General features: G+C 42.4%; 1 protein-coding gene across 1 annotated transcript in view; it reads right to left on the bottom strand.

Annotated features, from left to right (window-relative positions):
- Positions 1–8989: 8989 nt before the first annotated feature.
- The window catches only part of UBL3 (ubiquitin like 3), a 61230-nt gene continuing 57732 nt past the window's right edge, over positions 8990–12487 (bottom strand). Inside the window, exons 4-5 of the mRNA XM_054804074.1 lie at positions 11170–11247; positions 8990–10758 (exon numbers count right to left, since the gene is read on the bottom strand). Of these exons, the coding sequence (XP_054660049.1) occupies positions 10706–10758; positions 11170–11247 (131 nt within the window). The 3' untranslated portion in view covers positions 8990–10705. The remainder of the gene's footprint in view (positions 10759–11169; positions 11248–12487) is intronic.

Genomic DNA, 12487 nt, shown 5'->3' with positions numbered 1-12487 from the left:
GTGAGGAAAGGCTGAGAGAGCTGGGTCTGTTTAGCCTGGAGAATACTGAGAGGGGATCTCATCACTGCTTATAAATATTTAAAGGATGGGTGTCAAGGGGATGGGGCCAGACTCTTTTCAGTGGTGCCCAGTGACAGGACAAGGGGCAAGGGGCACAAACTGGAACACAGGGAGTTCCATCTCAACATGAGGAAAAACGTCTTCACTCTGAGGGTGACCGAGCACTGGGACAGGCTGCCCAGAGAGGTTGTGGAGTCTCCTTCTCTGGAGATATTCAAACCCCGCCTGGACGCCATCCTGTGCAACCTGCTCTGGGTGATCCTGCTCTAGCAGGGGCATTGGACTAGATGATCTCCAGAGGTCCCTTCCAACTCCTACCACTCCGTGAATCTGTGAAATGCAAAAGGCCCCAAAGAAACAGTGCACTGGAAGAGGAAACTAAGAGTAAGGCTGTGAGATGGCTGCTAATGAGAGCAGACAACAGCCCTCCAGTTTGGTCACTGGCATTCCAAGATGTTCATTTACACCAGCCCAAACTCAGTCATCACGCGATGTACCTGCACATCAGCCCACCTTCCCATCTATAATCTAAAGCATTTTATATACCAGCTTGGAGTACGGCAGTCTCATTTCCTCCTTCCCCGCGTGACTTGCAGGATGCATTAGAGCTAGCAGCTATTACTCCACACGCAACTGCATCCTAAAAGATGCATACCTCAGATGAGGAAGGAAGATTGATTCCTACTGCTGCAGCCTGACTAACCAAATTCAGTATTTCCTACATTAAAAAAAGAGTATATAAATACACAGACCACTGGTACAGGATCCGTGCAGAGATATGAAATGGGGAAATTACTGTTGGGTCTTCCTAAAGAAGTTGAGAGACCTGCTCATTCATAGTTTCCTGATAGCACCTGAAAACCTGGCAGCCTCAGCCAGGGTCTGATCCAGACCCAGAGGAGAAGGCAGGGGTCACCACCCCAGCCCCTCTCCGTGCTTGGGCCAGCACTCCCAGAAGGGAGCGGTGACGGAGTAGCCACAGAGAAGGAGATACGGCTCCTCTTACAGGCATGGCAGCATTGCCGGTGCAGCATTGCCAAGAGTCAAAGAAAGGTGACTTTCCTTTGGGGTGACTTCAGTACCCCAAAGAGGTGTATAGAAGGGACATCACACAGGAAAAAGTACTTTTGTTGACTCAGGTTCAAACATTGTGGCCGAATACTCAGTCTAGAAATGAGTAACAGCATCTGTTACATGCTTCTGCATCTTTAGTGTATCATACAGAATTTTTTTTTTCTTTCTTGTTTTCAGTTAAAACTACTGTTTTCATGCTAAAACTAGGACACTCAAGCTACTTTTACAGGACTGTAGCCTGACTAAAAGTGGCTGCTTTGATTGAGATTTTCACATTTAAGAAAACAACAGTAAGCAGAAATATCCCGGCGCCGGAATGGCAGCAGGTACAGGAAGGAAAGTCCTGATCCGGAGGCACTTACCTCATCAGGACCTGGTAAGAACGTCAGGTGAAGAGCCACGGCCTCTGCTCCCTACACCAGTCACCTCTGCGTTTCCTAACAAAACTAGCTCTTCTCCCTTGGAGCATTTCTTAACACAAAGCTCTTTTCACACATAGAAATTGTAATTCTATAAAGAAATAAGCTCAAGAACTGCAGTTGTGGAGGACTATCAGATGTCAAAACTCAGCAGCTGTACCCAGGAATCAATATAGCCTCAATATGACAGTCTGCAAAATCCCAAAGTGCCAGGAGCAGCATTATTTACAACTAGCTTTTTGTTGCTGATGCCCAGTCACTGCGGTACCCTGCTTTCTTCCCCAGCTGAACTGCGCTCAGTCTTTTTCCCTCCCCCTCCATTAACCATGCCACCTTTCGCCTTGGAAACCAGCATTGCTGACTGCCATTCTGCTTCAGGGGAGCTGAACGTACGATCCTTTTACTGTTCCACAAATACTTCATTTTACTTTTGGCTGAAAACCCTTTCAACATATTTAGCCAAACAGTGCAATTAAGGATTGTTACACCTCTAATTTAAATCTCCTTGTGCAGCCAAGCACAGCTGCAGACAGCTCCGCCGTGCAGCTGCTGAGCCCCTTGCTCCCTCCTGCCCACGCCAGCGCCAGCGCGGCTGGGGCTGCCCAGGGCTCGCAGCCCAGCTCTGCCCAACGTGGGGCTGGGGGCACCGGTGGGCTATCAAATCTCCTCGTCTTCTCGCTCAGCAGATAATAAGCTGCAGTCTGTGATTTCACAAATCCCAGTGGCTTTCCTCAAGGAAAGGTCTGATGAGTTGGGGAGTGTTCATAGTCCACCACGTTTGTGTGCCCTTAATGTTTTATACAGAAGGTCATCTTCTCTCTCCCACACATGGCCCAGGCACTAAGGACTGCAGCATCCTGGAGGTGCAGGAACTGAACCACTCACATTTAAATACCGAACAGCAGCTGACAAGGTGAGTTGTGTATTAGATCCAATTATGTTGTGCTCTCAGAAGCTTATTATCTCCAGGCTCTTCTGTTTGCAGTGACCCACCAACATGAAAATTATTTTTGCCTCCTTTTTTCATTTTTCCACCTGAGAAGGGAGAGGTGGCTCTCCAGGTTTTGGAATCAGCTTGTGGGAATCAGATGAACCCTTCAGGTTTTCCCTGGAAGCAGCTACATTTCACCCTAAGGAGGATGCACATTCGCTTTCTGTTGGCCATCTCATCCCTCTTGGAGCACCGGGGAATACCTACACCTGCCCTCCAGGCAATTATTTCCAGCAGAACTGATATCTGAAAAAAATGGAGTGCATTAACTTCTGCACACCAGCTTCCCTTTTCAGGAAATGGGAGGAAAGTTCTTTGCTAAATCAAAGCGGAGTTAAAGATTCAGATACCACTACACCGACCCATCATCTTTAAGACCATGTTTTCTTAAGCAGCCCATGAACTTGTGCATGCAAGCCTGCCTGCAGCTGGATCCTCCCATACGTGCAGGGAGCACAACCGTACACCGCTGATGAGACAGCCCTCCTCACAGGCAGGGTGGGCGTTTGGCACGTACGCAGGCAGCAAGTCACCACACCTTCCAGCTGCCTTAATTTCCAGAGGTAACGAGAGGCTGCTCAGTGCCTGGCCGCAGTCTCTGGAGCTTAACGATTAATTTTCAGTTGATTAAAACAGCCAGGCACAGCAGCACACACATGATATTTAGCATGAACAAAAGCCTTCTCATAGCTTCTAACCAGCAGGCAGACGTCACCCCCACCACCCCTCTGGTCCCCACCTGGACGAAGCCCAGGGGAGGCTGATGCTTTCGCTGGCTGGCAGCAGCTGCTGGGCCAATGAGGCAAACAAAAGCCACGGGCTCAGACCTTGTCCTCCACAAGACCTTCTGGAAGCCCAAGTCCCACCACCCCGCTGGTGGCAGCACACCTCCGGGGAGCTCACGGGAGCATTTTTCCCCGGAGGAGGTACCAGCTCAGGCCTGAGTGCTGGTCTTGGGGATAAGGGGGGGAGGCAGCGAGGCTGCACCTTGGTAGACAGGCTGAGCCACGCAGCACCGCAGTAATGAAAGTCAGCTTCTGAAACCAGGGCTGGAGGCAGAGAGGAGCAGTGGTGCAGCCACGGGAAGCTGGCAGAAGTGATCTGCACTGACCGCACTTCCCCAGCGGCTCTCCAAGGACAGGGCTGGCTCAGGACGTCCCAGCCCCGCAGCTACGTGCCAGCCTCCCAACAGCGAGCTGAATATCATTCTCATCATCGCGATCCTTGGGATGGTACAATTGCACTGGCAGCTGAGCAGCCCCCAGGCAGGTCTCTCCAGGGCAGCCTGGGGTGCTGGAGCCGGGGCTGGTGCTCCCAGCCCTGCCCCACTGTGACAAGGAGCTCCAGCAGCCGAGGGGAAGAGCACAGCCAGGTCCCAAACCACCTCCCCACACTCTCTTCCCCTGCCCATTCCCATGCCCTCAGGGACAGCCCTGCACCAGTGTGGTGCTCACCTCAGCAGCAGGGCAGAGCTAAGGGTCCTCCTGACCCACGTCTGCTCTCACGACTAGACCTGGCAAAGCACCCCAGGGGTTACGGCCTCCCTGCTGCAGGAGGGACAGAAGCTCTTACCAGTCTGATCGCCAGCGAGGTTCTTTGCTGCAACAGTCTTGCCCAGCTTGAAAGAAGCAGACACAGCTGGGGCCTGGCCAGCGTCACGAATGGTGGGTCTGCCCTTGGCTTGGAAGCTCAAAGCACGTTCCTCTCCTCTAGGCAGCTCAGACTACCTTCAACGACCAGAGCCCTGGAGGAGTCCTGTCCGCAGCTCAGCAGGGACTGCGGCAGACGCACACTGCATCCACGTTGGCGATGTCTTTTTCCAGTCCTTGCCGTGGACTCAGCTCAGTAGAGCAGGTGTCCAGTGGTGAGCACTGCCGTCTGCAGCCAGAAGCACCAGGCTGGGGGAAAATCAGAACAATGGGAAACTTGAAGACTTTGGAGATGAAGCCAGACCATCATTGCTCAGGGGACAAGAAAAATAGAGTCTGTCTGTTGAGAGATCTTTCCCTGGGATGCTGGCAATCAGGAACCAAATGATTTGGCTGACATCACTTAGCTAAGGCAAGGGTGCAAGAGAAGACTCTTGCATATTTGCTTTCCAGAAGAATACCCACAGAATTTACTTCACTGAAAGGCAGAACACTCAGCTGCTGGTACAGTCGCGTGGATTTGGCAGTTCCCTCGCCCTGGCATTTGCTGACTCGCCACATTGACGTTTCCTCCCACTTCAGACCTACGTGCTTTCATCTCGCACTGGTGTGCGCAGTTGTGGTGCTGACTTTTCACTCGGCGAGGCTGTGGGGTGTGAGCTCCCTGCCAGCTCCGCTGCCTGCCATGGCAGAGCTGTAACCTTGGCAGCACCGGGGATTAACGATCCTCATTTACGGACACGTGCAAGTTGCAGAAATTAAAGAACTGAAACTCAATCTTTCTTTAATTTAGCCAGCACAGGTAACAGACAGATGCCTGTAACAGACACCAATACGTATTTCCCTGTCTTGGTCTGGAAGTGCACTATCATCCAGTATCACAGATTTTTTTTTTTTTAATTTTTTTTAAAAGTAACCTCTATAGGTGGTTCCACTCTGTTATTCTGCCCCCCAATGACTGGTACAAGATCCCAACCCCCTTTTTTGCCAGGCAACAACTGAAAGCTTCATGAAGCAACCAAATATCACCCCCTCCCGCCCCTCATTCACAACCTTGGCCACATCACCCTGGCAATTAGAGCTGCCACACCGCAGGCAGCAGTCACCTCTTCCCCGCAGCTGCTCTTTGTGGCATGGATAGCTACTGGTAGGTGAATTCTGACCGGCCATTTAATGGTTGATCCTACAGAAGGCACCTAAAACTTCTCCCATTATTTCTTCCTGATCTGTAGTTCAAAGAATAGATAGAAGACAGTAGAAAGAGAAAATTCTCCTGTTTCATCCCATTACCCTGCCTCTATAAAAAAACCCCTGTAGCTGGAGAGTATTTTCTGATAGACGAGTCAAAACATTTACTACCTGAATTGATAAAAGCAGGGTGCTTTCATCTTGCACCGCTCAAGAGGCATTCGCTTCTGCCCTACGGAACCGCACGCAGTTCAAGTTCACATTCTCCACCAGCTAAACAGGAACTTACTCCCTCACGCCTCCTCCAGGAAAGCAAGGGCATCACCTTGACTCTGACCAAAGGTTCTTCTCGTGAAGCAGCAGGTTTGTACTGATGAGATCTCACCGGGGTACGCGATACACGACACAGGCTGGGGCTCGTGTCAGGCAGTTGCTTGTACATACTGGAGGTGGTAACGTGCCAGACGTACTTTTTCCTGAAGAGTTGGGCTCCTCATTAAAAGTTAAGATAATGTCTGAAGGACAAAAATTACTGTCTTGTTGAGAAAAAGTCTGATAATTCTGGAAATTCCATCAATTTTCATTGATGCAATGATCTATTTTCCTTTTCAATCTTGCTCAGCTTTTCTCCTGCCATTACTTCTGGTGGAAGTGACTGCCATTGATTTCATGAAAAACGTTTCTATGGGATTTGAATTTGTCACCTCTGCTTTAAAGACAAATGTAAAAACTGGGCCAATAAAACTACAGGACAAAAATAGAAGTTCTCCATCCATTTTCTCTGGGTTAGTCATAAATGTAGCTATTTTAACCTCATTCTCTTCAATCTATAATATTTCTGCTGTCTCGTTATTTTTGTTATCATTTTCCAAACTGGAAGGAACTTGCAATACAAAGTGTTTGCCCACGATGCCCAGAACTCAGTCCCAGACCGATCCAGGTGATTTTACAGGGCAGAGTTGTGCGAGTACATTGCCTTCTCTAACTATGCCATCCATCCTTTACATTCAAAATTGAACTTCATTTGTTGCTGTGATCCCTTCCATGAGCCGGATAAGGTACAACTAAATTTTCTTTATTTTTTGTGAGCTTGACTTTAATAACCTTCACCATTTTCTATTTCACTGCTCATTCCTTTTCCAGATTAAATAAAAAACCCCAAACCTTATCAATTTAAAAAAATAGAAGTAGTCAATCATAACTATTGGAAAAACACAGAGCATAAAGAGGTTTTTGTAGTTTTACATTTAGTATAATAAATTGGTAAGCAAATTAGCTATTACATGGTAAACCTCTTCAAGGGTATGTACACGTGGCATAGAAGGACAAATATGCTACTACCTCCTAAGTATTTTTAACAACTTATTATCATTACTGTCAGCCTCTTGAATAACAAGAAAGGCCTTTTACTGTGCTCTGAAAATAAACTTGATACTGACAAGTTCTGGCCAAGACAGAGTATCTAGGAAGAATCTAAGGACTTCAGAAGAAATAAAGAGGGTAGGAACTCTCCTTTAAGAATCTCATCAGATCTTGGCATTTCCCCTGATTTAAGCACAGAAGTCCCATTGCTTTCAATGCTGCAACTGCTGTTAATGGTCAATTCAGAGAGCACATACAAACCCAAATCTGCTCAAGCTTACCCATTTAATTAGCACAAAGTTAGTGAGTTTTAGCTGGAGAAGCATATCCATTTTCCTATTTGCTTCTTGACGTAAGATTTGTATAACAAATCTTATCGGAGCACACACAGAACCACAAAATGCACAAGCTTTACTTCCCCAATGAGCAGCAGCAGCAGCAGCAGAAAATCCCAACTTTTGGCCAGCCCAGAAACAGCTCCCTTCCTTCTTACCTATAAGAGAGGAAGGAAGATTTTTTGGAGCACCATGTATTTCTCTCCTAAATTAAATCACTGTTCCGCCATTGTAAGTGCAGCGCACTAAGGCAAGCAGACTGCAGAGATCAACCACTGCATTAACATTGATGCAGCACGTTAGCAAAGCCTTTAACATCGCAGTGGCCATACTTTTCTTCCTCCAGCAGCTAACCTAATCCCCAAGACTGTTTCAACAGTAATATGTTTGCTATCATTTAAGAAAACAGAAGTTAGAGTACTTTAACTGCTATCAGACATTATTCCTCAGGTTTGAGTATTAATTTATGATTGATAACACACACAATGGGATGGGAGACAGATGTGGTTCCTTCATGGTATTTCAGAATATGAAGGGCTCCGATTGATCCTCTCTGTCCCTTCCTTCATGACAACTATTAACTCATCCACAGGGAAAATATAATTTCTATCTAACAGTGAAAATTAAACATCAAACTCTTCAAGGTATTATCAGACCAACAGCCTGACCCTGCAAAGACTTAAGCTTTAATCTTTATGTATCCTCTTGACTCCAATCGATGTAGAAGAGAAGCAGATGCGTGAACTTTAGCAAGGCTGAGGAATCAGGGATTAAGAGCTACTGCTTTTGTTTTGGCAAACATACGATCCACAGTACAAAGCATCCAAAGAAAAAAACCACAAATCTTTTAGCAATTCCGCCTCCCCCGCCCCCTCCTCCCCCCCAGTTTTCCACCAGCCTCACACCACAACAGAAATGCTCTGCAATGGGCAGAACTCTGACAATTTGCAGGAAAATTAAGGCAATGGTTCTACCCACTTTCTGCAGGAGGTATTTTGGCAAGCTCACACTTGAAATGCCAAGCAACATTTAAGGATTTGTTTGGACATGCGCATATATGCATCTTATTCATCTCAACAAAAGGGAACTCCACATACTTTGCTACTCAAGCTTGCCAAATATTTTAACTGGAAGCTACTGGATTTCCATATATTTATACTGTATTAAGTATTTAGCTACTTTTTCAAACCAAGTATATATTTGAAACATTCATTTTCCAAAATCAATGCATCTGAAAGCTTTAACGAACAAAACGTGTCTTGCCTCAGCATGTTTCTTTTTCTTGTATTGTCACAGCCATTTCCCATCCAAGCCTGTGTTACTTTGGTGGTCAGCATTTTGGAAAAGGGAAGTTTAATTTTATAGTTAAAAACGATAACATGGTTCTTTCACGTAGCTTTCTCAAGCTGATGTTGATCAAACTTCTTTTTTTTTTTTAAAGTAAGGTTTATGTCCCTATAGTTACTTATTTAGAAACTACACTGCAGAGTACAAGGAAATCTCCCTCCCAAGATTCATTTAGGCAACGAGCACATAATAATAGTCACCTGAGTTCCCAACACCCTAAGAGGACTGTGTAACCTCTTTGTTGTAAGTGAAGACTAGAAAAACTTTAACAGTATGAGCACATAACTCCTGTGAGGTACACCAGGGTGTGACATGGCTGTACATTTGCAACTGCAGCTGTCCATGCTTGTGTTCTTCTCCAACAGAAAAAACCTCTAAGTTGCTTCTTTTGACATGAAAGAAGAATAAAACTGAAGTGGTAAATCCCATTAGCAGTTTTCAGCAGGTTTTGCCCCTCTTCTTTTTTAATAAATAAAATGGAATCCTTACTCAGTTTCCATATTAAGAAGTATTATTAAAAGTAGTTACAGACCCAATTACAACCCCTAAAACACCACCAAAATGCACTACAATATTCTTTTATTTAGTTTACAGAAGAGTCTATCAGTACAGGTTGCAGAAAGAAAATGTTTAGTGCTATTTACAATTTGTTTTAAAACTCTGCTCTATACAAATTTAATTCTGATCAGTATGAACAATATTTTTGTAAATCTACTGCATATAAAGCATTTCATCAAAGCAGTAACAATGAATAAAATAACCTGATTACATTTGAATGATGCCAATCATTCGAAAAAACGATTACACAGAACATCTGTAAGAGTTGTGGACACTTAAGTACAGAACACAATGTCAACCTGTGACTCATATTTTTAAAGGCTAAAGCTATTTATATGGAATATTGTTCTATTATACTACACGCCAATCTATATTTAACTTCTATAGTTATGTATTTTATAAGATTTTTATTAAATATATTCTACATGTATTTGTAATTTCACCCAGGAAGAATTCCTCCCCAGTGAAAAAATATAAAATCTTTTATATTTTTTATTTTTATTTATTTTTATTTTTTACAGGTTTAGATGAAACTAGCTCATGCTTTAGTGCTGTGCAAATTTCTTCAGCATATCAATGTTTAAATTATTGATATGAAAAAAAAGAATGGCATCCTTTTTAATTATGTATGCCTTCAAAAATCGGCTTCTGATTTTAATACAATTGCAAGCACTAATACCAAATGCAGATTATGTAAAGAAACAAAACTAGTACTATGGCAGAGGTTTTTCTTTTTGCTTTTTAAACTTTAATAATTCTTTTGAAGTCTCTAATGAGTAAGCATGACACTGGACACTAAAGTACAGATGAGAAAATGACTGAAAAACACCAATTGCCAATATTCAAATACATAAAATTGATTAGTAAATGATGTTTTCTAACATTTATGCACAATAATAAAAGCCTATGAACTACAGGGAATTACCCCTCCCATATTAAGGCTAGGAAATGCACTCTCTGCACTTGTTTGTGCTGTCTGAATAAGCACTCAACTAACGTACGAGATCAGAGTGCATGCAGTAACGAAAAAAATCAGTTTCATCAGCCCTCTACAGAGTGCTTTTAAATTACAGGCACATAGTTTTTTTTTTGTTTGTTGCAGTGAAAATATACATAGTTAGACTTGGTTTAGTTAGTATTCTGTGCCAGTTCGGCCACCAAGGCTGACTTAGGTAGAATTGACTTAACAGTTTTTACTTTGATTTGGCCATAAGTGAGATTTGTTTTAATTATAGATATATTATTTTCCAGTGTTGCATTATACATTGTAGGTTACTACTAGGTATCTCAAATATTGTTAGAGATTGTTGATGAGAAATATACTGTCAACCATATTTAGTGCAAATTGCATCTAGAAAGCTTGACTGGTTAAATCCGGTTAATGGAGATTTTTGTGGTAGCAAAATGGTTCCTGCTATGGAAAAGAACACATTAACTTTTCTGGAGATTTAATTCTTTCAAGAACTGATGTACTGTAAGATTATTCAACAAACAAAAAGCAGGAATTTAAAAAAATTAAAATGAAAGTGTTCATAGATCTTTCTCTTACAAAAAAAAAAGAAAAGACTAATGAGACAGTGTTCATGTAATATTTCAGTTCCATGGATTTACAGACAGGCTCTTCCTACAGGTGTTTGAAGCAAGGTAGGGCCTCTTCTATTCCAGCAGCATGAAAGACAAAGACTATATTACATCACACTTAGCAGGTAAAGCTAACAGGGTTTACAGGATTACACAGCAATTGCTTTCTCCAGTTTTTTCACGGTTCCTTTGACCTGTAGAGCAAGAAGAAAGTTTTGCTTACACACCATTTCTAAAGCAATTAGGTTGTTTTATGTGTGAGTATGCTTGACATAAGTATGCTTTTTATTATTTTTAGTAAAAAAAAAGTTTTTATTATTATTATACACATGCATACATTGCTGAAAAATAAATCAGGAGTAGTTTTTAACAATAAAAACTAAAGCTTTTAAAGTTGGGTAAAATTCTGCATTCTATAAAAATGCTAAACCAGAAAGTTAATTTATTAGTTTTCTATAAACAACATGGACTAAAGCATTCCATTACTTGTTTTGCAGAAGACCACAAGGCCTTGGCTTTTCTCTACTATTAAATACTCAAAAACTAAGAGATCTGACTGCTTTGCCATGTACTTGAGTAAGAAATACCTCTAGTGCACAGCGTACCTTGAGAGTTTGGCTCTGGCAATGTCTCTCTAGCCACCAAATGCATCACTGTTGTTTTGCCAAAAGGAAGTTTTAATGCTGCAAAAGGAGAAAGGGAGATTTATTAATACATTACAGCAGTCCTCTTTCTTCAAAACACCCAGTTGAAACTAACTATAATTGGATTAGCACCTGTTTATAAGTTCATACTGTTAGGTTTGAACTGCTTACTAAATAGATATATAAAGGCATTTCAGGCTAAAGTTTGTATATCAGCATCTCAAGACCTGATAATAATCACTTAAAACATTGTGTTCGTAGAGACATGACATTCCTGTTAGGAAACTTAAGCCTTCCTCTTTTGAGTAAAAGCAGAAGTGGGTATTCATGCCAAGACTCAGGTGCTAAGTGCTCTTTAACGAGAAGGATGCAAAAAGTGGCCAATTCAACCACTAAATTGTTACTCCGGAGACATCAGAACAGAGCTACTACTGCAAAACAGATTTTCCTAAAACATACTTTAATCCCTGATACAGATTTTCTGAAATACAAAATGCCTGCATCTTGCCTTTTAATGTGAATCTGTAACATCAGGTGCATGCAAAAAGTATCAAATTTATAACATTTTAAATCCGATAAGGTAGCTCTCACAATGCTGCTTTTGTGAGCTTTAGTAACACAAAATAACAAAATTGGAGCTTTCCACAGTTCATTCTGCTCGTTGCTGAAACTAAAATGACAATGTTCACATTCTGATTTAAGTATACCAACACAATGCTATGTTTATGGTTTTAGCATTGTACTATAATACTTATCAAAACTTCTAGTCTCCTTGAAATGAAAGGATTCTCTGTTGCTCATTATATTTAGCAGAGTCTCATTGCCAGATTCAATATTCTGAACTTTGACTTCTTCCACTTATTGCGGGGGGGAGTTATTCTTACAAGTACTTTACATAACTTTAGTTTTGTTTCCTCTCTCCAAATCCTAAGATTAAGCCTCCTTCTTCATCATTTTTCTGAGAAATGTAATTTAAAGATGCTCTAAGTTTTGTCCTCACCTCGCCTTATAGAGGGGAAAAAAGTTACTGATAAATGTAACAAAAATTTAACCTTAAATACGGAAATCATTCTAACTTGAGTAGAATTTGTGCCCTCAAATTCACTTTACTATTTTCACATACAGTGCACCAAGGTAAATTAAGTGAATAAAAGAATAAGGAATGTCTAATAAACCTGAAGGTAACTGAAGAGAAAAATGTCTCTATTTTAATCGCTACAGCATAGATTCAAAATTAATAAAAAATGAATAAATAAACCTAGTATATGGCTACTACATG

This window comes from Grus americana, chromosome 1, assembly GCF_028858705.1.
Source record: "Grus americana isolate bGruAme1 chromosome 1, bGruAme1.mat, whole genome shotgun sequence".
Classification (NCBI taxonomy): Eukaryota; Metazoa; Chordata; class Aves; order Gruiformes; family Gruidae; genus Grus; species Grus americana.
This window is presented reverse-complemented; position numbering and strand designations above follow the sequence as displayed.